We start from the raw sequence: 22110 nt of genomic DNA, 5'->3' as shown, positions 1-22110 counted from the left end.
CAGATGTAGCAGTTCTAAGCCTTGACACTGTTGACATGGGCACCAGATGTAGCAGTTCTAAGCCTTGACACTGTTGACATGGGCACCAGATGTAGCAGTTCTAAGCCGTGTATGGGTTCTAGCAGCATCTCGGGTTCTCTAGTTTAGAGGCCGGGAATATCTCTGCAAAGCTGTGGCAATGGAATGTCTGCAGACATTGTCAAATGCTCTATGACTACAAGCAGGGAAATTGGCCCTGTGTGACAACTACTGCCTTAAGGCTGTCATGTTTCTGGGGGGACATCAATGGGACTAATAGTAGGTGTTTGTTGCATTTGAGGTTCTGAGGTAGATGAAGGAAAATCTGAGTCCAACGGTGGAAACAGGATCTTGTGTGTGTGAACATGTCTGTGTGTTGAGGTCAGAGGTCAACCTTGGGTGTCATTCCTCAGGACCCTGCCCATCTTGGTTATTTGAGACAGGGTCTCTCAGTAAATTTTAGAACTTGCTGATTTGGCTCGCTGAATGGTTCAAGAACCCCAGGGACCCACCCTACTTTCTAGCACTGAAGTTTTAATTATGTGTCGCCATGCCTGGCTTTTTACGTAGGTTCTGGGGAATTGAACTCAGGTCTTTGTTCTTGGGATGCAGTCACTTTACCAACTGAGCCATCTCCCCAGCCCTATAGTTTAGATCTTGTATACTCTCCAAAGGTGTATGGAAGGCTTGGTGCCCAGTCCCTAGAACAATCTAGAGACTGATGAGTGGAAGTTAGGGGATATTGTGACCCTGACCTATAACGATATTCGATGCTATATAGGGAAAACAATATATTTATTTACCAGAGAGAGAGAGAGAGAGAGAGAGAGAGAGAGAGAGAGAGAGAGAGAGAGAGAGAGAGAGAGAGAGAGAGAGAGAGAGAGAGAGAGAGAGAGAGAGAGAGAGAGAGTCGCACAGACCAGGAGTTAGAAGCGTGGCTGGCTTCCAGGAGAAAAAGGGGAAGCCCCTTTTCCTTTCATTTCCTTTTATCTCTACCTTGACCCCGCCCTAATGGGCAGATAGCTTTGTGGGGTTCACTCCTACACTGACCCTTCCTCTATGTCTTTCTGATTCCTGGCTACCATGAAGTGAGCACTGTCCTCTGCCACATGCTCTCTCTGTTGCCACAGGCCCGAAACGGCTGGTCCCAAGTGAGACTCTAAGCCAATGAAATAACTCTAGTCTCCTTAGTTGATTTTCTGTGCTATGTCATCACAGCAGTGGAGAGCTAACTAACACACAAGTACACATAATCAAAACCTAGTTCCAAGCCAGATACAGACACTACAGAGGATGCATTCTATGTCTTCACTGTCCTGCTTTTGCATTTTCTCCTACTTGACCCACCTTAGTTGATGACTCTGAAACAGAAACTCTCCAACTTCAGAGCCTGACAGACAGAAGCTGAAGCATCTTCCCAGCATCCCCGCTGGTCTGAACGGCCCAGAGTGACTTGCAGAACTAGAGTTCTGCCATTTTGTTGGCCCCTTTCAGTGTCTCTTCACTGGACCTCAGTCTCTTTCTGTCAATAACACTGACTTTCACCAGGCGCTGGGGTACCTTGCAGTCCAAGGTAAACCAACACGCAGATCCTATCTACTGGTTTATAATAAATAGAAAGCTGCTTAGTATTGTGAGGACTTGGAAAAATGAGAATATCCTGGGGCTGCCTCAACAGACCACTCTGGCTGATGAACTCTAATGCAGATAGACAGACCTGGCCAATTGTGCCTGCAGCCCAGACCATCCTGCCCCTATAGGAACATGATTCTGTTAGGATCAGAACCTAGCCCCATAACCTCAGCTAACCCCAGGGACTTTATCTGAAGCCCTCCATGCTGTTTCCCTCACCCACAGCTCTCACAGACACTCTCACATGACCTGTCTATTTGAATTCCTGCCCTCCTGATCCACACTCTCATTTCTAGCTGATGCATATGCTGTCATTTCCAGAGAATCAAGACTACCTTGACAGACTTCCTTGGAGCGGCTAGCTTCCTTTGATGCATGTGGCTGCATCGAACCCTTTGTGTCTTTCCTTCCTGTTCACCTAGGTCAGCCGGACTGCCCCAAGATAACCCATATGCCAGTGGACTGGGGAGGTGGCTCTTGCCCAGAAATCACAAGGACCGAAGTTTGATCTCTAGATCCCATGTTAAAAGTTAGATGGAATGGCTCATGCTTATAATCCTAGCTCTGGGAAGGTGGAGACCAGAGTCCCTTGGGGTTCCTGGACAGCTAGCCTAGCCTACTTGTTAAGTTCCAGGCCAGTGAAAGACCCTGCCTCAAAACAAAACAAAGAAATAAAAAGAAAACAAAAAACAAGGCATGCGAAGACTAATAATATGGCAGGTTGATCGGTTGATCTCTCTTTCTCTCTCTCTCTCTCTCTCTCTCTCTCTCTCTCTCTCTCTCACACACACACACACACACACACACACACACCACAGACTGACTAGCATAAACAGCAAAGGCTTCCTTTCCTCAGTTCTGGAGCCAAAGTCTAGATCCAGGTCTGGCAGGTGTGGAATCTACTGAGGATTCACTTCCTGGCTTCTAGGTAGCTACTCTGCCCTCATGTGACCTCTCCAGGGAGCATTCTGGGTGGATATTGTCTCTTCTTACAAAAACACAAATCCTTTAGGATCCAGCCTCTACCCTCACTGATCGTACTAACATCCATTACATTCTGAGTGGCTCTGTCTCCAAACATACCCACACTGGGTGTGAGGGCTTCAGTGTATGAATTTGGGGTGACATAAACATTCAGTCCATGCCACTATTTAAGGAGGGAGTACTGCTCTCTTGTTATGCCCAACCCCTACACCTTGCCTACCTGTGTTGCTCACCTTTTTGTTTTTAAAACAAATACATGGAATGATCAACTTATAAAGAAAAAGGTTGATTTTGATTCAAAGTTTTGGAGAGTCACCGTGAATTAGCCTGTTGCTCAGGGCCAGCATCATGGTGCAAGTCCATGGTGAGTTAGGCTGTTGCTCTGGGCCTGTGCTGAGGCCAGCATCATGGTGGAAGTTCGTCAAAACTTCACATTTCATAGCCAGAAAGCAAAATGAAGACAGGAAGGGGCTGGTGCCCGAAGTCCCCTTTGAAGGTTCGCCATGTGGTGGTTAGCTTTGAATCTCTGGGGAGGGAATGTCATTGAGGGGTGTCTAGATTGGGTTGGTCTGTGGGCATGTCTCTGGGAGATTATTCAGATCATATTAATTAAGGTGGAATATTGTTGAGGGAGTCGCCATGCTCCGATTGGGGGTTCTGATTAATAAGAGTAGAGAAAGGAACAGAGCTTTAGTGTGCATACATTCACTGCTGTTTTCTTCTGACTGTGAATGTCATGTGACCATCTCACTCAAGCTCCTGCTGCCATGACTTCACTCCCAGGATGGACTGTAACATGGAACTGTGTGCTCAGATTGTCCCTTTCTCCCTTCATTTGCTTTTGTCAGAGTATTTTATTACAGCAACAGAAACAAAACTAAGACAACCCCCATTGACCTAACCTTTACTAGCTCCTGCCTTCTAAAAGTTCTACAACCTTCCAAATAGCACCAAGATGGGAAGAGATCCTTCCCATTCCCGATTCTGTGTCTGAATTCTTCATGGTCCACTCGGAAGTGAGGTTAGAGTTTCCCACTCTTTAGCTGTCCACTTCAGGTCTGGACCCTTCCTTCCATGGTCCCACCTCTGCCCCCTGGTGGCCAGCTGTGTGTGGGCTTGTCTTCACGTTGATTATCATCCCTATAAACCAAGTCAAGTATCAAGCATGGTGGTCCATTCATGATTATAACCTCAGCACTATGGAAACTGAGACAGGAGAGTCCCTGATCCCACAGTCTAGCCTAATTAGTGAGCTTCAGGTCAATGGGAGACCTTGTGTCCAAGAAGGTAGATGATATTCTTGAGCATGACACCCAAGGTTGTCCTCTGACTTTCATATGTGCACACACTTGTATATATATGCATATACATACACATGCACACACACAACTAAAAATCACATGTGTTTGTGGGGGCTCAGTGTTCTGATGCACATTATCAAATGATTGCCACAGTTAAGCAAAGCTCTTCACTGAGCTCCCACTGTGTCTGTGTGTGTGTGTGTGTGTGTGTGTGTGTGTGTGTGTGTGCACATGCCTGAGGTTGATGTTGGGTGTTTCCCTTAATCACTCTCCATAATTTTTTATTTTTTAAATCTATTTTATTTTTATGTATGTGTAAGCATGCATTTCTACATGGGAGGATGATCAGATGAGTGCAGTTTCCCGAGGAGGCCAGAAGAGGGCGTTGGATCCCCCGGAGCTGGAGTTGCAGGTGACTGCTAGCCACCCAATACGGGTACTGAGAACTGGTCCTCTCCAAGAACAGCAAGTGCTTCTAGCTGCTGAGCCGTCACCACAGCCCTGTTACATTATTATGTGAGGCAGCCTCTCACTGAGCCCACAGCTTGACAATTATTTACCCCTAGGGATCTTTTGTTGCCACTTCCTAGGTGAGGTTGGTGCTATCACACACAAGACCACCATGCCTGCCGGGCATTTACGTGGTTTGGTGGTCCTTGTGGTTGGAGAACAGCACTTTATCTCCGGAGCCATCCCCACAGCCCCCACCTTACTGTTTTTTTTGTTTGTGTTTGGTTGGTGGTGGTGGTGTTATTTTCGAGACAGGGTTTCTCTGTGGCTTTGGAGGCTGTCCTGGAACTAGCTCTTGTAGACCAGGCTGGTCTCAAACTCACAGAGATCTGCCTGCCTCTGCCTCCCTAGTGCTGGGATTAAAGGTGTGCGCCACCAATGCCCGGCCTTTCACCTTACTGTTTTAAGATGCTGGGAATTCAGCTAGGTTGGCTGGCAAATGAGACCCAGGGATTCTCTTTAAGCTTCTTGTCTCTATCTCACCAGCCTTGGAATTACTGCAACAAACTGCCTTGGTCTTGAGTCCTGGGGATCCAAACCCAGGTCCTTCCTCAAGCTTGCACAGCATTTCACTAAGCCCAAGAATTTAGCGGAGTTTTAGCCGGGTGTTGGTGGCGCACTCCTTTAAACTCACAACTGCTAATAGAACTCGCCATTGTTCTCTTCTTCTGTTGATGTTTGCTTCATTATCCCCTCACCACCTCCAAGTGGGGCTGGATTCTTCCATTGTTTTCTCAAGGACAGACTATGGCTGCCCATGGCTTCAAGTCCATCAACTTAGTGAACGGCGTAGGTTGACATTTCACCTCCATTGCAGGGCCAAGAATCCAAGAGCACACAGATTGTCCCAAACTGGGTGTTTTTCCCCTCCTTTGTGTTAATCAGTGATATGGGGACACACAGCAACAAACACAGAGCTGACTGGCTGCTCCCAGGGAGCAATTCTTGACTCTCAGGCCAAGAAGCTTTAGTAAAACACGTCTTACATTTGGAAAGCATCCCAAAGACAGAGATGGTAGCTGTCAGAGAACCGCCAGCAGCAAATGTGAGCTTGTGTGTGATAGCATACCCAACCTAACTGAGTGTTAGGACAGAGGGTGGCATTCCCCACAAAGACACGGTTGGATGTGGAAAGCCTCACACAGATGGCAGGTCAAGTACCAGTTCTTTAAAAGGGAAATCACTGGAGCTGGAGAGATGGCTCAGTGGTTAAGAGTGTTTGCTGCTCTTGCAGAGGACAAGGGTTCAATTCCCAGTACCCACTGGCTAACAGTTGCCCGTTAACTCCAGTTCCAGGGGATCAGAGCCCTCTTCTGGCCTCTGTGGGCATTGCATACACACAGTGCACATAATTTCATGGAGGTACATATATAAACATAAAAATAAGCAGATCTTTTAAAAAAGGAAATTAGTACAGGGTATACCCTGGTAATACCATAATTGGATTAAAATTTGTAGACTAAAAAAATAAAAGTGGGCCTGAGGGTGTGGCTTAGTTGGTGTAATGCTTGCCTAGCATGCACAAAACCCTAGCTTCAAGCCCCAGAGGCTGTTAGCACTGCGCATGGGGGTAGAGTGGGACGGAGACAGGAGAATCAGAAGTTCAAGGTCACCCTTGGCTACATAGGGAGTTTAAGGCTAGCCTGGCATTTATGTTATCACAAGAGAACTAAACAAATGAAAGAGCTTCCACAGATAATACCAAGGAAGTCTTTCATGGAACGACCGCAGAGAGGAAATGGAGGAAAACAAGTTCAGAAGGATGACAGACTAGAGGGCTGCTGCAGATGGCCCACATTCAACCATCCGGGACTCCAGACAAACGGAGGGAGGGAGGAAGGGAGAGTCAGCTCAGGCACACAGAAACTAATCGAATGAAAAAACAGCAATTATTGACCTGGGGGGGCGGGACAAAGTGCCCAAGGACACATAATCCTCTTATGCGGCTAGTCTCAACAGCTAACAATATTTCATTGTCAAAAGAAGCCATTATAAACACTGAGCATTTTCATTAAAAGTGATATGAACGGAGTGTACGGAATTCGGGGGTGAGAAATATCTCCAGGGAGAATTTAAAACATCTAAATATTGAACTTCCTTAATACAAAGTTTGGGATATCCCAGGAACCCAAGACATAGTGTTGGTTTAAGAGTTGGAGAGCTGGGACTAGAGAGCTGGCTCTAAGACGGTGTACTTATATTCCTGCGCCGTTTGGTTCTGAGTCAGGTGCCTGGCTTCTTAACTGCCTGCACCTCCAGCTCCAGGGGTCTGGCGCCCTCTTTTGGCCTCTATGGGCACTTGCACTCATGCACATCCCCCATTCATAGCTACCAACATTGTACACTTCTTATCACACAAGTTTGTGTATGTTTGCTAGAATTACACTTAATTTTTTTTATCTTTTTCTAAAAATTGAGTCTGGAATGTTCGCCAAATCCCATGTGTTAAAGAGCTACCCAAGCTTGGTGCTGTTGGGAGATGGTGGAAGTCTTAAGTGGGGACAGGTGGGAGGCTTCCTGGTCATTGTAGGTGTACCTGTGAAGAGGGGTGTGGCCCCGATGCTCTTCTTTTTCTTTCTCTCTCATTCCTGGCCATGAGGCAGAGGGCTGGTACCCGTAGAGACGACTTTGACCCCATCCTGGAAGAAGCCAAGTTGCCCTTCTTCACAGAAGCCGGGTGGGGAGTCGGGTCTTTGTAGTGGTGACGAGGTCGTCCCCACCGCTGTGCTGGAGCTGATGTTGGAGACCGGTGTGGGAGTGGAGCCTCTTACCCGCGCCACCCTTTGTTCTTGCTTGCGGAAGCAGGGTCCGTCAGCAGCGCTGACGACAATCCGTGCTTTTCCACCACAGGTGGGAGCTCTGCCCCGATTGTGTGATGTGCTGCGTGTGCTGCAGGAGGAACGGGCCCAGTGTCTGCAGGAACTCTCCGAAGACAAGGAAGGAGGTCTGGGCCTGGAGACGGTAGCAGGTAGGAGGTCCCCCTCAGCCCAGTGAACTCTGAAGGTGGCTCCTGTCCAGTCATCTGGAGCAGGGAACTTGTCCTCAGGACCAGGCAGGCTGTCGAGGGTGGGTCCAGGTTTGTCGGATCCATCAGCTGTCAGATAGGGGACACGGTCTACGAGGACTCGGAAGCTTCATACCTCCTTTTTCTGGGGACATCCAATGCTTCCTCGCCATCTGTGTCTGCGCACACAGTTTGTTGGTTTATAAATCTTCAGGTGCGTGTATGCTACATCTGTGTGTGTGTGTGTGTGTGTGTGTGTGTGTGTAGGGACACACATGCCAGGGCATAGGTGTAGAAGTCAGAGGAAAACTGGTGGTTGTTTAAGACCAGGCCTCAACACTGCTGCCCATGCCGGGCTAGCTAGCTGGCTGGAGAGCTGCCAGGCATTTTTCTGCTTCTTCCTCCCACAGGAACTCTGGGATTACACATGTGTAGTTTTACACCTGGCTTTATGGAGGTTCTGGAGTTTTGAACTCAAGTCCTGATGTCTGTGTAGCAAGCATTTTAATTGTTGAGCCACCTCCGAAACCCAAAGGGAAGGTTTGGTGGGAAGTGCTTCATGGGGTCATTGTTCTCTCGTCCACATTCTTGGTGCATTGTGGGAGAGGCAGGTAGGATGGGAGGGGTAGGATGGCTGGAGCAGGGGGAAGAGAACCCATCTGTTGCTGACGGTGCAGACCCAGACTCGAAACAGACTGCCTGAGAGCACCATGCTTAGAGGACGGCATGCTGCCCCAGATGGAGATGCGTGTCTCTGGTTGCCGGATGACTCCTGAGGGGTTGCTGAAAGCCCTGAGAGGGCTAGGAAGCATCTTTACAATTTTAAAATGTTTGTTTTTCATTTATTTATTTCATTTTGTATGTATGAGATTTTACTCACAAGTATGTATGTGTCCCATATGCATTTCTGGTGCCTGAGGAGCCCAGAAAACAACATCGGATGCCCCGGAACTGAAGTTATGGGTGGTTGTGAGCCACTGTATGGGTGCTGGGACGTGAACTTGGATTCTCTGCGAGAACAGTAAGTGCTCTTAACCACTGAGCCATCTCCAGCCCTGCCAGGGAGCATCTTAGCAAATATGCCCATGTATGTATAGCACCCTTCTACTCCCATGAGGGTACCACGAATCACCTCAGCATTCTTTTTAGGGAACACCGACTGGCAGTTGTTGGTTGTGTGACTATAACAAACTATTTAACCCTCTGAGGCTTGGCTCTCTGATCTCTAGAATGGAGATAAGTGTGGTAAAATGAGTACCGTACAGGGCAAGACCCTCTGTTCAATCCATAGCACCACGGTCAGTCAATAAAGAAATAAATACCTATCATTATCATCAATCAACACTGTTGTAAGTTTGAATTGTTTAGTGCTAATTGTATCCCTATTATCTGCTCTGTAGTCTATCATCTAAGAGTGCATCATTAGGAAAAGAACCTGGGCCTGGGGAGATGGCTCAGTCAGTTAAGTGTTTGCCTTGCAGACATGAGGACCTGAGTCAAATCCCAAGAACCCACAGTTTTAAAAGCCAGGCATGGTGACATGCACTTGCAGTCCCAGTGCCGGACTGGAGGGATATGCACCGGGACTCACTGTACAGCCAGAGTAGCCATGTTGGCGAGTTCCAGACCAATGAGAGACTGACTCAGCAAGCAGGATGACGGTATCCTGAGGTTGCCTTCTGACTTGCACATGCACCCTACACACATGAATACACAGGATCATACACACATATGCGCACACACACAAATACACACATACCTATGAATACACATGAATTCACTGGAACATACATGCATGCACACAAATGCACAGAAACACACATTCACATGAATACACAGGAACACACACACACATGAATACACCGGCACACACACATACACAAATTCATTGGAATACACACACACACACACACACACACACACACACACACAGGTTGAGGGTTGTTCTAGAACCAGGCAGGTGTCATGTGCTCTGAACCCGATGCAAGGCCCGGGAGGGGCTGAGGTGTGCCCCTCATCCTGCCTGCCACTTCAGTGGGTTCCTAAGGAACTCAGCCCTCAATCCCTCCTAAGGTTCCATCTTGTTCATGCACTTGGTCAGGGAACTCTGCTGGGGGCCTGGGGTTAATGGTTAAGCTGTTGATTCTCCTGGGTAGCGGTTAATGTTTGAAAGCTAGACAAATTACAGGAAATGCCATCCATGGAGTATCATCAAGCCTGGAATACTTACTACAAATAAAAAATTAACTCTCCAGCTCTTTTGAGTTAGGTGACCAAGTCCACTCTGTGGGAATGTCTCAGGGTCATGACCCTGGTCGCCACTCTCCTGGGGTGTTTATTAGTTGGTTTACAGAGGCCATCACCCTCTGGGAGCAGGCTAGGGGAAGTTGCCAGCTCTCCCTATGAGAAGAATGTTCCAGAAGGATAGTGTGGTGGCCAGATGTTTGTGGATTCTGTAGTCATAACCGAGCTGGTTATCCATCCAGCTTTGTCACATAGGGCCTGTGTGACCTCCAGCAAGCTCTGCACCTCTCTGGACCTTGGTGCTCTGTGCTTCCTTTCAAGTGGGGCATGCTAGCCGATTTCTTCTGGTCTCTGCCAGTGGGCTGATCTCCCCCAGCCTGAGTGGGAAGGCACGGGATCTTTTGTACTTTTGTGCTTTTCTATGGAGATGAAATTCATCTTAAATCAACACCTTGGAGGTTTACAGTCCCCTACCATTGGTCATACTACGCAACCACTTGTATCAAGTTCTAAAATGCTCTTCTCAGACACAGAGGAACTGTGGGTCCCCGCTGACCTCCATGAGCAGGTGCAGGACCCCAGAAGAAGGCTGTTCCAACTCCTATGTCATATGCTCCAGAAATAGCCCCAGGTTATCGTCAGGCCATCTGCGCTGATTTATAAATAAGCCAAGGACTGAAGGGTGGCCCTTGTGGGTCAGTGCAGGGAAAAGTGAAAGTCGGCAGAGGGCTGGCTCGCTGTGACCCTGCTAGCTGGGGCCATGAAGATCCCCAAGGTCCCGTCCTCCCAGCTAGACCTTCCTCCTTTCCCCAGTCCAGCTTCATCCTAGACCTGCCTCTGGGGCCAGCTCTAGGCAAGGCACAGGCACACCTGGTGCCGGGTGTGCCTGGAGCAGACTCAGGGGCGTCCACGTTTAGAGGGGCCTATACCCTCCCGTGAGTGGCAGCAGACCATTGTCTCTTCACTGTGACTTATTATAACCCTGTTCTCCTAGAGTAGCTGACACATAAGTCTTCATAGCTTCTCAAAAACACTCCAAACTGCTCTGCGTGTTAGTAGCTAACAGATCCCTGGCCCCCGGGCACTTTTCTGTGTGGCTGGGGAAGAGCTCTCTGCAAGGCTGTCTGGGATGTCACCTCCATAGCCATTCTCCTCTGAGCCATTCGTCACATCAATTGTATGGCTTTTGAGTGGCCTTGTGCCTTTTTCCCTCCCTCCCTCCCTCCCTCCCTCCCTCCCTCCCTACTTCCCTCCTTCCTTCCCTCCATCCCTCCCTCTCTTCTCTCCCTCCCTTTCTTCCCTCCCTCCCTTCCTCTCTTCCCTTCTTTTTTATTCCTGCCTCCTTCTCTCCCTCTTCCACACCCTCTCTTCCGTTATTTCTAGACAGGGTCTCATGTAGCCCAGGCTAGCCTCAAACTCTGGTAGTCAAAGAAGACCTTGAACTTCTGCTCCTCTTGTCTCCATTCCTGAGTGCTGAAATCACAGGTCTGCACGATTATGTTTGGTTTACTTGGTGCTGAGGCTGGAACTCAGGACTGTGTCCATGCTAGGCAAGCACTTCCCCCATGGAGCTAGAGCACCCTACTAACTCTCTTTTCATCTTTTGAAGATATAGTAAACCTCTAAAATCCACAAAATATAATATAAAAATTGTTCAAACAAGTACCCCCCCAAAACATTGACACCTCATGACACCTGGGCTGTTGGAATAGCCAGTTCCAGAATGTCTGCTATGCATAGCTCAAGTCTGGCATGGTTCCACCCCAGCCCGGGACCTGGCTGACACGAAGAGTGTCTCTGAGCCAGCTGGCAGGGACTCCTACCTACCCCAGGCATTCTTACCAGGCCTCAGCCAGTTCTAGGTTGACTGTTCTACAGCCCCGCCCAACATCACCTCCAGAAGGCTCTCAGACATTCTGACACCTCATTGTGTCTGGCCAGGCAGGCAAGGTCATCTATCACATGGACTGGAGCCTTTGGCCAGTGCTCTGGTGGCTTGGCCACCCCCGGCCATCTCTGAGTCCCTCTTCTCAGGTGACTAATAGACTCTGGAAGCAGTCACCAGCCACTAATACCGGAGAAGCCACTGTGTAGACAAGGACCCTGCATACTGCAGCCTCACGGAAACGTGTGCTTAAGGAAGGGGAGAAGGAGTCCTCCTGGGACTCCGGATGCTGGAAATAGAGAGTAGCAAGTCTGGGAAAGAACCCAGCAAGGACAAAGTCACACCGGTTACATTACTTTTCTCATCGCTGTGGCAAAAGCAGCTAAGAAGGAAGGCTGACTTTGGTTCATAGTTTTAGGGTACAGTTCATCGTGGCAGGGCAGCCACAGCATCAGGGGCTTGTGGTAGCTGCTCACATTGCATCCACAGTCAGGAAGCAGAGAGATGAGTGTTCCTAGCCAGCTTGCTTTCTCTCTTTTGTTTCTCCCCAACCCGTGGGATGGTGATGCTCACATTCAAGGTGGCTCCTCCCACTTCCATTAACTGAACCTAGAAACTCCCGTACAGACATGCCCAGAGGTTTATCTCCTATGTGATTATAGATCCTATCAAGTTGACAGTGAACATTGACTCTCACACCCAGGGATACCTGGGAAGATCCTTCTCAGACTGGGAGACAACATTCACTACAGGATGATGGAAGATCAGTCAGTCTTCTGGGATGGTGGGACGGACATTCTGTAGCGATTCCAAGACAGAAATGGGCAGGGTTTCCCACCTGCCAGGCTCACTGTGGGATTCTGGGTGAAGATTCAGATGTATTCAAGGGCTGCTCACCTCCTGGGTTCCTTGAAGGACCAGCACCTAGTCCTTGCTCTTATAGATGTGTTTGCTCACCCACGGGACCCTATCTGTATTAGTTTTCTTGTTGCTCTGACAAAACACCCAACATAAAGAATCCAAGAGAGGAGCTATTTATTTTTACTTACGGTTTCTGGGAGTTCAGTTTACAGTCCTTGGCCCTCCTGGATTTAGGCTTGTGGTGAGGCAGAAGGTCATGGAGTTAAGAACATGTTCAGGAAGATACTGTTCATCTCATGGTGGACAGGAGGCAGAGCACAAGAAAGGGACTGAGTACTACGCAAACCCTTCAGACTGCCTCCTAGTGACCTACTCCCTTCAACTAAGCCCCACTCAAAAAGTTTCCAGAATCTCCCAGAACAGTGCCACCTGCTGGGGAACAGCTGATTAGCATATGAGCCAATAGGAGAGATTTCTAAATCATATCAAACACTCAGGCCTGGGATGTGGCTCAGTTAACAGCCTAACATGCATGAATCCCTGGATTCTGTCCCCAGCCATTTGTAAACCAGGCATGGTGTGGCACTTGTGATGATTAGCTTTTACTGTTAGCATGACTCAAGCTAAACTCACTTGAGAAGAGAACCTCAACATAGGAGTCTACATTGGGTTGGTTTGTGGGTGATTGTCTTGAGTTAATAGATATGGGAAGACCCAGCTCACTGTGGGTAGCACCATTCCCTAGGTAGGGGTCCCAAACTGTATAAAAGTGGAGAATGACCAGGACAGGGAGCAAGCATGCAAGCATTCATTTCTCTCCGCTCTTGATGCCGGTATGATGCGACCAACAGCTTTAAGTTCCTGCCACTCCGATCTAACCTGGAAGTACAATAAACCCTTTCTCCCCGGAGCTACTTTTGGTTGGAACATTGCATCATAGCAACTGAAATGAAATAGGACAGTGGGCCAATCTGTAATCTTAGGACTCAGGAGATAGAGGCAGGAGGATCAGTAATTCAAAGCCAGCCTGAGATACATAGCAAGTTCAAGGTTGTTGTGGGATACTTGAGACCCAGAGAGACAGGGGGAAGGAAGAGAGGGGGCAGAAGGAGACAGTGTTCAAACATCAGTCCAACCATGCTGTGTGTCCTCTTGACATCATTATTCCTTCTCAGTGCAGTCCCCATGGTAACCTGCCCCACCACAGAGGCTCTGCCCCTTACTTCACATCAGAAACTTCTGGAAGCATGTCCAGTACACAGTTCTCTGGGTTTTGGCCTACAGGATTTTAATTCAGTCATTGGGAGGTCAGATCCAGAAACCTGTGTCTTATAAATTCTCAGGAGAAGGAGTTCTGTGTGCATCAGGACTTTGAAGAATCTGCCCAGTCTTTCCATCTTCCCTGATCTAGAGTCTAGAGTACCCCAACTTCCAGCACACAGTGACAAAGGCAGTCACTGACTTAGCTTCCAAGCACTGTTGTCCACCAAGCAGAAGCCTATCTGGTGGTCCACAGCTGGAGTCCTTGGGCCTCCTGTGGGCCTGGCATCGTGAAGGTACTCACTATATGGCCAATGAGCTGGTGGACAGACCAATGCTGGCACAGTGTCCTCTGCAAATAGACTTGTCCTTGACATCTCTGTAGCTTCTCAGCTCCATGTCTTCATACAGGCCTTCCATTCTCTCTGGTTTGGTGTTTGTGGAGAGAACCCAAGGCATCTGATTCAACCCCCCCTTTCCAGTGAAGCAGAAGCCGCGAAGTAGAGTGAGGAGAGGTGGTTTGCTGAGTTGACAGTCGGGAAACAGAGGCAGGTTGAGTCTGCCTAGTTCAACATTTGGTGCCAATTCATAGTCTCCAACTACCTGACCTGTCTCGAGGCATTAGTTAACCCCAGACAGGCTCAGGGATCAGTATGAAGAGGCAAGGGTGTGTGTGTGTGTGTGTGTGTGTGTGTGTGTATGTGTGTGTGTGTGTGTGTGGTGTGTGTGTGTGGTGTGGTGTGTGTGTGTATGTGTGTGTGGTGTGGTGTGTGTGTGGTGTGTATGGTAAGTGTGTGTGTGGTGTGGTGTGTGTGGTGTGTGTGTGTGGTGTGTGTGTATGTGTGTATGGTGTGTGTGGTGTGTATGGTAAGTGGGGGGGTGGGGAGGCGGGGGGTGTGAGTGTGTGGTGTGTGTGGTGTGTATGTGTGGTGTGTGTGTGTGGTATGGTGTGTGTGTATGTGTGTGTGATGTGGTGTGGGGTGTGTGGTGTGTATGTGTGGTATGGTGTGTGTGTATGTGTGTGTGGTGTGGTGTGTGTGTGGTGTGTATGGTAAGTGTGTGTGTGTGTGTGGTGTGGTGTGTGTGTGTGGTGTGTGTGTGTGGTGTGTGTGTGTATGTGTGTATGGTGTGTGTGGTGTGTATGGTAAGTGGGGGGTGTGAGTGTGTGGTGTGTGTGTGTGGTATAGTGTATGTGTATGTGTGTGTGATGTGGTGTGGGGTGTGTGTGGTGTGGTGTGTGTGGTAAGTGTGTGTGTGTGTGGTGTGTGTGTATGTGTGTATGGTGTGTGTGGTGTGTATGGTAAGTGGGGGGGTGGGGAGGCGGGGGGTGTGAGTGTGTGGTGTGTGTGGTGTGTGTGGTATGGTGTGTGTGTATGTGTGTGTGATGTGGTGTGGGGTGTGTGTGGTGTATGTGTGGTATGGTGTGTGTGTATGTGTGTGTGGTGTGGTGTGTGTGTGGTGTGTATGGTAAGTGTGTGTGTGTGGTGTGGTGTGTGTGTGTGGTGTGTGTGTGTGTGGTGTGTGTGTGTATGTGTGTATGGTGTGTGTGGTGTGTATGGTAAGTGGGGGGTGTGAGTGTGTGGTGTGTGTGGTGTGTGTGTGTGGTATGGTGTGTGTGTATGTGTGTGTGATGTGGTGTGGGGTGTGTGTGTGGTGTGGTGTGTGTGTATGTGTGTGTGATGTGGTGTGGGGTGTGTGTGTGTGTGTGTGTGTGTGTGTGTGTGGTGGAGGAGGAGAACACAAGAGATGGGCCTGGCCAGGATGAATGGGGTCTGCAGAGTATGCAGAGGTCTGGGGAGGTAAGAAGGTAAGTGTGGTGATATCTTGCTTGTACAAATAAAGCCATCTGAGGGTTACAGAATGGAGCTTGCCACTAGCTAACCACAGAGGTCTGGAGGTCTGGACAGACAGGAAATGAGGTGATGATTCATAGATTAATAGAAATGGGTTAATAATTAAGGGAAACATAGCCAGAAAGAGCCCTGAGCCATCAGCCAAACAGTTTATAATTAATATAGGCCTCTGGGTGTTTATTTGGGACTAAAGGGCTATGGGACTGGGTGGGATAGAAACGTCCATCTACAGGTAAGTCATATGTGGTGTGTTTCTTCCCTGTTAGTAGCACCAGAACCTTGTGGGCCTGGGAGAGGCTTTGGAGGTCGGGTGAACGACAGGGCAGGCTATGGCCCAGGAGAAGGATGGTGAGAGTCTAGGAGAGAGTGACCTTAGGAAGCCCCGTACTTGGATGGTATTGCTTTTGTTTTGTTTTCTTGAAAGAGAATTTTATACAGCCTCAGTCTTACTATGTAGTTGAGGATGACCTTGAAGCTTTGATTCTGCAGCCTTCTCCCTACTGGGTTTATAAACATATGCTACCACACCCAGCTTATGTGGTGTTGGGAACCAAACCTAGGACTCTTGTGCATGCTAGACAAGTGCTCCAGCAACTGGGCCACACCCCCATTCCTGGTGTTAGAAGCTGAATAGGAAATGCTCGAATGTTAACCACTTGGCCAGAGCTGAAGAAATATCTCAGCGGCGTAGCACTTGCCCAGGGCACACAAGACCCTGGTTTCCATCCGTGCCTCAACCCCGGGAAGGTGGAGTTCAAGGAGTCCGTGCTTAATGGGAACTGGGCTTGAGAAGGGTGGTGCTGGTGGACAGCCTTGGTCCATGCTCCATCCTCATGCGCTGCTGGGCTCTTCTCTGCAGGCTGTGAGGGGCTGTGGGACAACATGAGCTGCTGGCCCTCCTCGGCACCGGCGCAGACGGTGGAAGTACAATGTCCGAAGTTTCTCCAGATGCTCACGGGCAAAAACGGTAACCATTCAGCACCAAGGGCCCCTGCCAGAGGTGGAAATGGCTCCTGGGTGAGAACTCAGGTGCCATAAATCTCTGAGAACAAGCAGTGGGTGAGATGACAGGGGGAGACCTCTGGAGGCTGGAATCCTTGCCTGGGTGTGTGAGAGCATAACTTCCAGGGTCCCAGGGAGGAACCAGGAGACATAGGGAAGCGTGAAGAAGACCAAGACCAGCGTGATGGCTCGGCAGGCTAAGGGAGCTTGCTGCCAAGTCTGTTGATCTGAGTTTGGTCCCCATGACCCACATACTGGAAGAAGGGAATCGACTCCCACGAGTTGTTCTCTGACCTCCGCAGGGTGTCCAAAACGTAATATAATAAAACAGGAGGAGGAAAAGGAGGACGGGGTGTACAAGAGGAAGAGGAGGAGGGGGAGGGAAGGAAGAGGAGGCAGCAGCAGCTGAGCTGTGCCTCATGGCCCCAGTTTAGGAACCTTCTCCCCTTCTCCCGTGTTTCCGTTCCCTTGGCAGCCAGCCATCTTGCTTCAGAGACCCCACAGTGCCAGCCTCTGAAGCAGACTGCTTCTAGAACACTCTCTTTCCATGTCCGTTATCCTGGGCCTTGCTGGTGACTAGAGGTGCCCCTGGGTGCCCTGGCTTCCTGGAGGAACCCTTACCTGGGTACACCTGCTTTCATGTGGGATGCTAACAGGCACTCACTCCCACCCCCAGCTGTCGCGGGTGCTGGCATCCAAACCTAGGTGCTCACGGTTGCACGGCAAGTTCTTTACCCGCCGGGCCTCTCCCCAGCCCTGGGTGTCAATTTTAAACGTCTCCCTTTGCTCCTTCTCCCTCCCTTCCCTTCCACCTCTCATAGCTTCCAAACCTCCAAAGCTCCGCCTTAGCCGCTTTCTCCATCGTGCTCACTCCCTCAATCCCACCAGTGGTCTTCCCTCCTGGCGGGACCCCTCATGTCAGACGCTTGAGCCCATGAGGCTCAGGACTCAGGCCACTCGTGCATCCATGCATGGCTGGTCAGGTTCCTGTCCAAAAGAACTTGCGGCTCTCCTCTCTACCAGCCATCCCCGCAAAGCCATCTCAGAGCTGGTTCGCCTGTCCCTCTGTAGCCTAGGAAGAAGAACCACTGCCTGTGGCCACCGAGGTGACCAGAGGCTCGCCCACCCGATTACATCCCTCCCCAGTTAGCTGCTTGAACTCCTGCCCACCTCATTAACTAGAGGAACTCTGGATTGCTAGTGAGTCACAGCTTTCTTCTGCTGCAGCTCCATCTACCTACCACACGGTGTCACTGTGGGGCCGCAGGTTTACCCTGAGGCCCTGCCTTCTAGGTGCTGGCCTGGCTTCCTGGGCTGGTGGTGGCAGGGTCAGCTCACTGGGTCATACCTCAGGGAGCTGGCTGACCCAGGAGCATAGGTCAGGACCTGTCTGGGTCTGCTAGTCACCCATAGCTCTGTCTTGGATCTGACTGGGCATTTGCCCTCTGACCTTCCAGAGAGGACGTCTCCCCACAGTGTGTCCCCAACCCCAGAGAGGTGTGCTCATGGATGCTAGTCAGTGATCAGGGCAGCTTCCCTTTGAACAAGGAAAATATGTTCTAGAGTTAATTCCTAAGAAGTTCTTTGCCCCAAACAGTCTCCATACTGGCCCAGACAGGCACCTGAGTGACTGGGAAAACGGCAGGCCTCGTTCTGCCTCAGATAGTTCTCATGCCAGGCCTGGAATCTTCCTTCAAGGAGACATTCCTTTGATTCTTAAGACAGCACCGGCACTTTCAAAGTTCCTTGTTTGAAATGTATTTTGCGGGGCATGATCCCACAGGCCTGTAATCCCAGCCTCCGCTGAGACTGAGGCAGGAGGACCTCAAGTTTGAGGCCTTTATGAACAACTCAGTGAGACTCTGTCTCAAAACAAAGAGTAAAGGAATGGGCTGGGGGGGGGGTGGCTCAGTTGGTAAAGTGATTGCTGCATAAACAGGAGAACCTGACCCCCACCATCCAGGGAAAAGCTGGGCACAGAGGTACACACCTGTCACCCCAGTGCTGGGGAGGCAGAGGCAGTGAGATATGCTGACCAATAAGATTAGAACAGTAGGTGAGCCCAGGCTCAGTGAGAAACCTTGTCTCAAAAACTAAGGCGAAGATACTTCATGTCAACATGTGACCTCCCTGTACACATACGCACACACATAAAAGCATGTATACACATGTGCATCCACATGAATGCATATACACAAACCATGTACATACACACATGCATGTACATGTACATATATATAAAAGCATGTACACACACGAATGTACACACATATGCATGTACACATGTATGCATGTATACATACATAAAAGCATGTACACACACAAAGTTAAAGAGGAGTAGAGATATATTTTAGTGAGAAAGCTCTTGTCTAGACAGTTCCAAGCCCTAAGTTCAATCCCCAATCTCTCTCCCTCTGTCCTTCCCTTCCCTCTCACATACTCACTCACACATGAGTTTCTGGGTGGGATCAAGTGCTGGGACAGTCTTTTATGTAGGATCCAAGGACTTGAGAATCAAATGAAGCTTTGGACAGGTTCTCCCCTGACCTGCAATACATGTGCACACAGACACGCAAACTTTAATTTCCAGGCCTCTTATGAAGGAATCACTGTCCCTGTTAGGAATGAGCCCCAGAGGAAATGAGTGGAGTTGAAAGCAAAGAGCCCGTCCTTTTGCTGTCCTATAAGGCGCTCCATCAGCACCACACAACCTTGTCAAAGGCTCAGGGACCAAGCTGAGTCACAGTCAGATATCTTGGGAATGCTACTGGGTCCCTGAGGATAGAGGGCCCTAGACAGTCAGGCAGATGTGCTAGGCTGGGTCCATAGAGATTTACCATCTTGTCATGGGCCAATAGCCTTTGACTCGGGAGCTGTGTGTTTCTAACCAGTCAGTCCACATTTGACCAACATCCTTTCCCAACCCACAACCTCGCTCCCTGACTTCGTTCACAAAGCTGTCTCACCCTCCCTTGAATGCTACACCCTGCTGTTACATGAGATTCTTGGCCCCGCTGAGTCTCACTGCCCTTGAGCCCCAAATAAACACACAAAGATTTACATTAATTATGAAACTGCTGACAGATGACTAGGGCTTCTTATTGGCTAGCTCTGTCTTAATTATTAACCAATTTCTATTAATCTATGCATTGCCACGAGACTGTGGCTTATCTGGTAATGCACTGGCATGGTGTTACTCCTTGGGCAGCATTATGACTCTGTGTGACTGGCCCACTCTGCCTACCTTTCCCAGAATTCTCCTTGTCTCCTAGACCTGCCTATCTTCCTGCCTCATTGGCTGAACAGTGTTTTATTCATTAACCAATAAGAGAAACCATATATACAGGAGGACAACCCCCATCACCCTGCCCATGCCTACCTCTTGTGGGAAGGCCACTTCTGGCTGGCACCAGCCTGGATACTTCCTTTGTGACACACTGCACTCTTACTATGGTAAAGCCACATTAAGAACAAGAAACTGCGCTGGGCAGAGAACTGTTATTCGGCTGATTCTAGGCTAGTGGTTCATGCCTCCTGAACCTTGTAAGGCTGAGCATGTTGAGGGCCCTAAGGACGTGGCCTTCTGTAACTAGATGCCACTGTGGGACCACAGGGAGTGCTCCTGATGGGAGAGGGCTAGTGATGGGACACACCCTGGATGTGCTCTGTCACTGGGCTGTGGGGTGACACACAAGTCTGTGGAGGAGTTTAGGACAGGACTGACCTGGGGAAAGCTGACATCATTTCCCCAGCTCAGGAGAGCCGCTTGTACCCCCAAACCACGAACAGTGGCTAGGCCCTGCCATCACTAGGAGAGAGCAAGCCAGGCCAGGTAAGGGTTGTTAAGGGGGACTGGACAGGACTCTCATCCACAGAACTCGGTGATGGCGTCGTCAGTGTGTGAAGGACATGGGTCTTTGGTGACTAGAATGAAAATTCAGTTGTCATTCAGAACAAGGAGAGGAACTTCTGGAAACTGCAGGAAGCCTTCCTGGTCAGTGGCTCCATCCTGGCCGGTGGCTCCTCCCTGGCCGGTGGCTCCTCCCTGGCCGGTGGCTCCTTCCCTTTGTCTTTGGAGCCTGGCTTTGAAAGGTCAGGTGGGAGACAGGAATGGATAGATATTACAATGTGTGCCTAGCATGCAAGAGGTCCTGGTGAGATCTCCAGGGCCATACATGTGCACATACACAAGCACATGCATGCATGCCCACAGTGAGAAATTCTCCCCTCCTAAGGTACCCATGCCGTGGGAAACTCAACCCTGTTCTCTATGAAAAGAGCTCACACAGGTCTGTCGGCCTCATTCCTCACTCTGCCTGTGCATGTGTTGTTAGGGGCCACACTTTCAGTCCCAAGAAACCGTCACCCATATATTCAACGGGGTCAGCCTGCAGCCTTGTGCCGGGCAGGGATGGAGGGCAAATACAGTTGCAACTATCCCAGCAGGCAGCCTCAGTGTTACAGCTAAAGGAATAATAACCCAGTTCCTTCCACGACGGGCAGCTGCCTGACAGGCTTTGCCTCAGTGGCCTCCATCTGATGGTTTCCATCTGGTGAGGTGAGCAGGACACAGCGGACAAGCATGAAGACCTGAGTAGATCCCCAGAGCCTGTGTAAAATGCATTTGTAATGCCAGCATCAGGGAAGCAGAGACAGGGGCATCCCTGGGACTGCTAACCAGTTGTATTAGTCTAATTTGAAAGTTCCAAGCCAGTAAGAGACTGTCTCAAAAAGCCAAGGTGGATGGCATCTGAGGAATGGGACCCAAGGTTGACCTCTGACCTAGACACACACACACACACCACGGGAGTGGGGGAATCAGAGACAGAGAGGAGGAAGAGATAGACAGAGACAGGGAGACAGAGAAGGAGGGAAGGAGAGGACACAGAGAGAGAGAGAGAGAGAGAGAGAGAGAGAGAGAGAGAGAGAGAGCTCTGAGAGCCTAAGGATTCATTGTAACAGAAGCCAAGTCCTCACCATCCACCCTGATGTTTCAGGACCCACCTATTACGTCAGCAGAACTGGGGTGGGAGTAAGAAAGGGGATTTGTACGTGATGTCAAGAGCTCTACAGACCCAACCCTCACTCTCCATTTATTGAGATAATGATGTGGGCAAGTTATCTCTCCACCGCATGCCTCAGTTTGCCCACCTATAATATTTTGATGTCACCAGAGATTTTACTATAACGATTTCATTGCCTGATCCCCACTACTCATCTGCTGTACACTTGTCACCCTCAGGCTCTCTGTTCAGGAACTGCACCCAGGATGGCTGGTCAGAAACTTTCCCCAGGCCTGACTTGGCCTGTGGGGTCAACATGAATGACTCCTCCAACGAGAAACGGGTAAGCCTGTCACGTCGCACCACCATGCACCTGAGATGGGTGAACGCGGGGTGAGGTGTCAGAGAGGACCTGGGTGCCAGGATTGTGAGCAGCACCATCACGTCTACTTCATAGCGTGTGGAGTGTGGAGCCGGGCCTCTGTGCACACTGGACAAGCAGCACTCCACTGGCAAGCCATACCCCTGCTGAAACTTAGCTCTTTTTGTTAAA

General features: G+C 49.7%; 1 protein-coding gene across 2 annotated transcripts in view; it reads left to right on the top strand.

Moving 5' to 3' along the window:
• Nucleotides 1-22110, top strand: part of Sctr (secretin receptor) — a 51279-nt gene that overhangs the window by 3364 nt on the left and 25805 nt on the right. For both annotated transcript variants that reach the window (XM_040738587.1, XM_013113496.3), the window contains exons 2-4: nt 7296-7413; nt 16412-16519; nt 21797-21900. In XM_040738587.1, coding sequence (XP_040594521.1) covers nt 7296-7413; nt 16412-16519; nt 21797-21900 — 330 coding nt within the window. The remainder of the gene's footprint in view (nt 1-7295; nt 7414-16411; nt 16520-21796; nt 21901-22110) is intronic.

The sequence above is a fragment of the Mesocricetus auratus genome, unplaced genomic scaffold (genome assembly GCF_017639785.1).
Source record: "Mesocricetus auratus isolate SY011 unplaced genomic scaffold, BCM_Maur_2.0 Super-Scaffold_100676, whole genome shotgun sequence".
Classification (NCBI taxonomy): Eukaryota; Metazoa; Chordata; class Mammalia; order Rodentia; family Cricetidae; genus Mesocricetus; species Mesocricetus auratus.
This window is presented reverse-complemented; position numbering and strand designations above follow the sequence as displayed.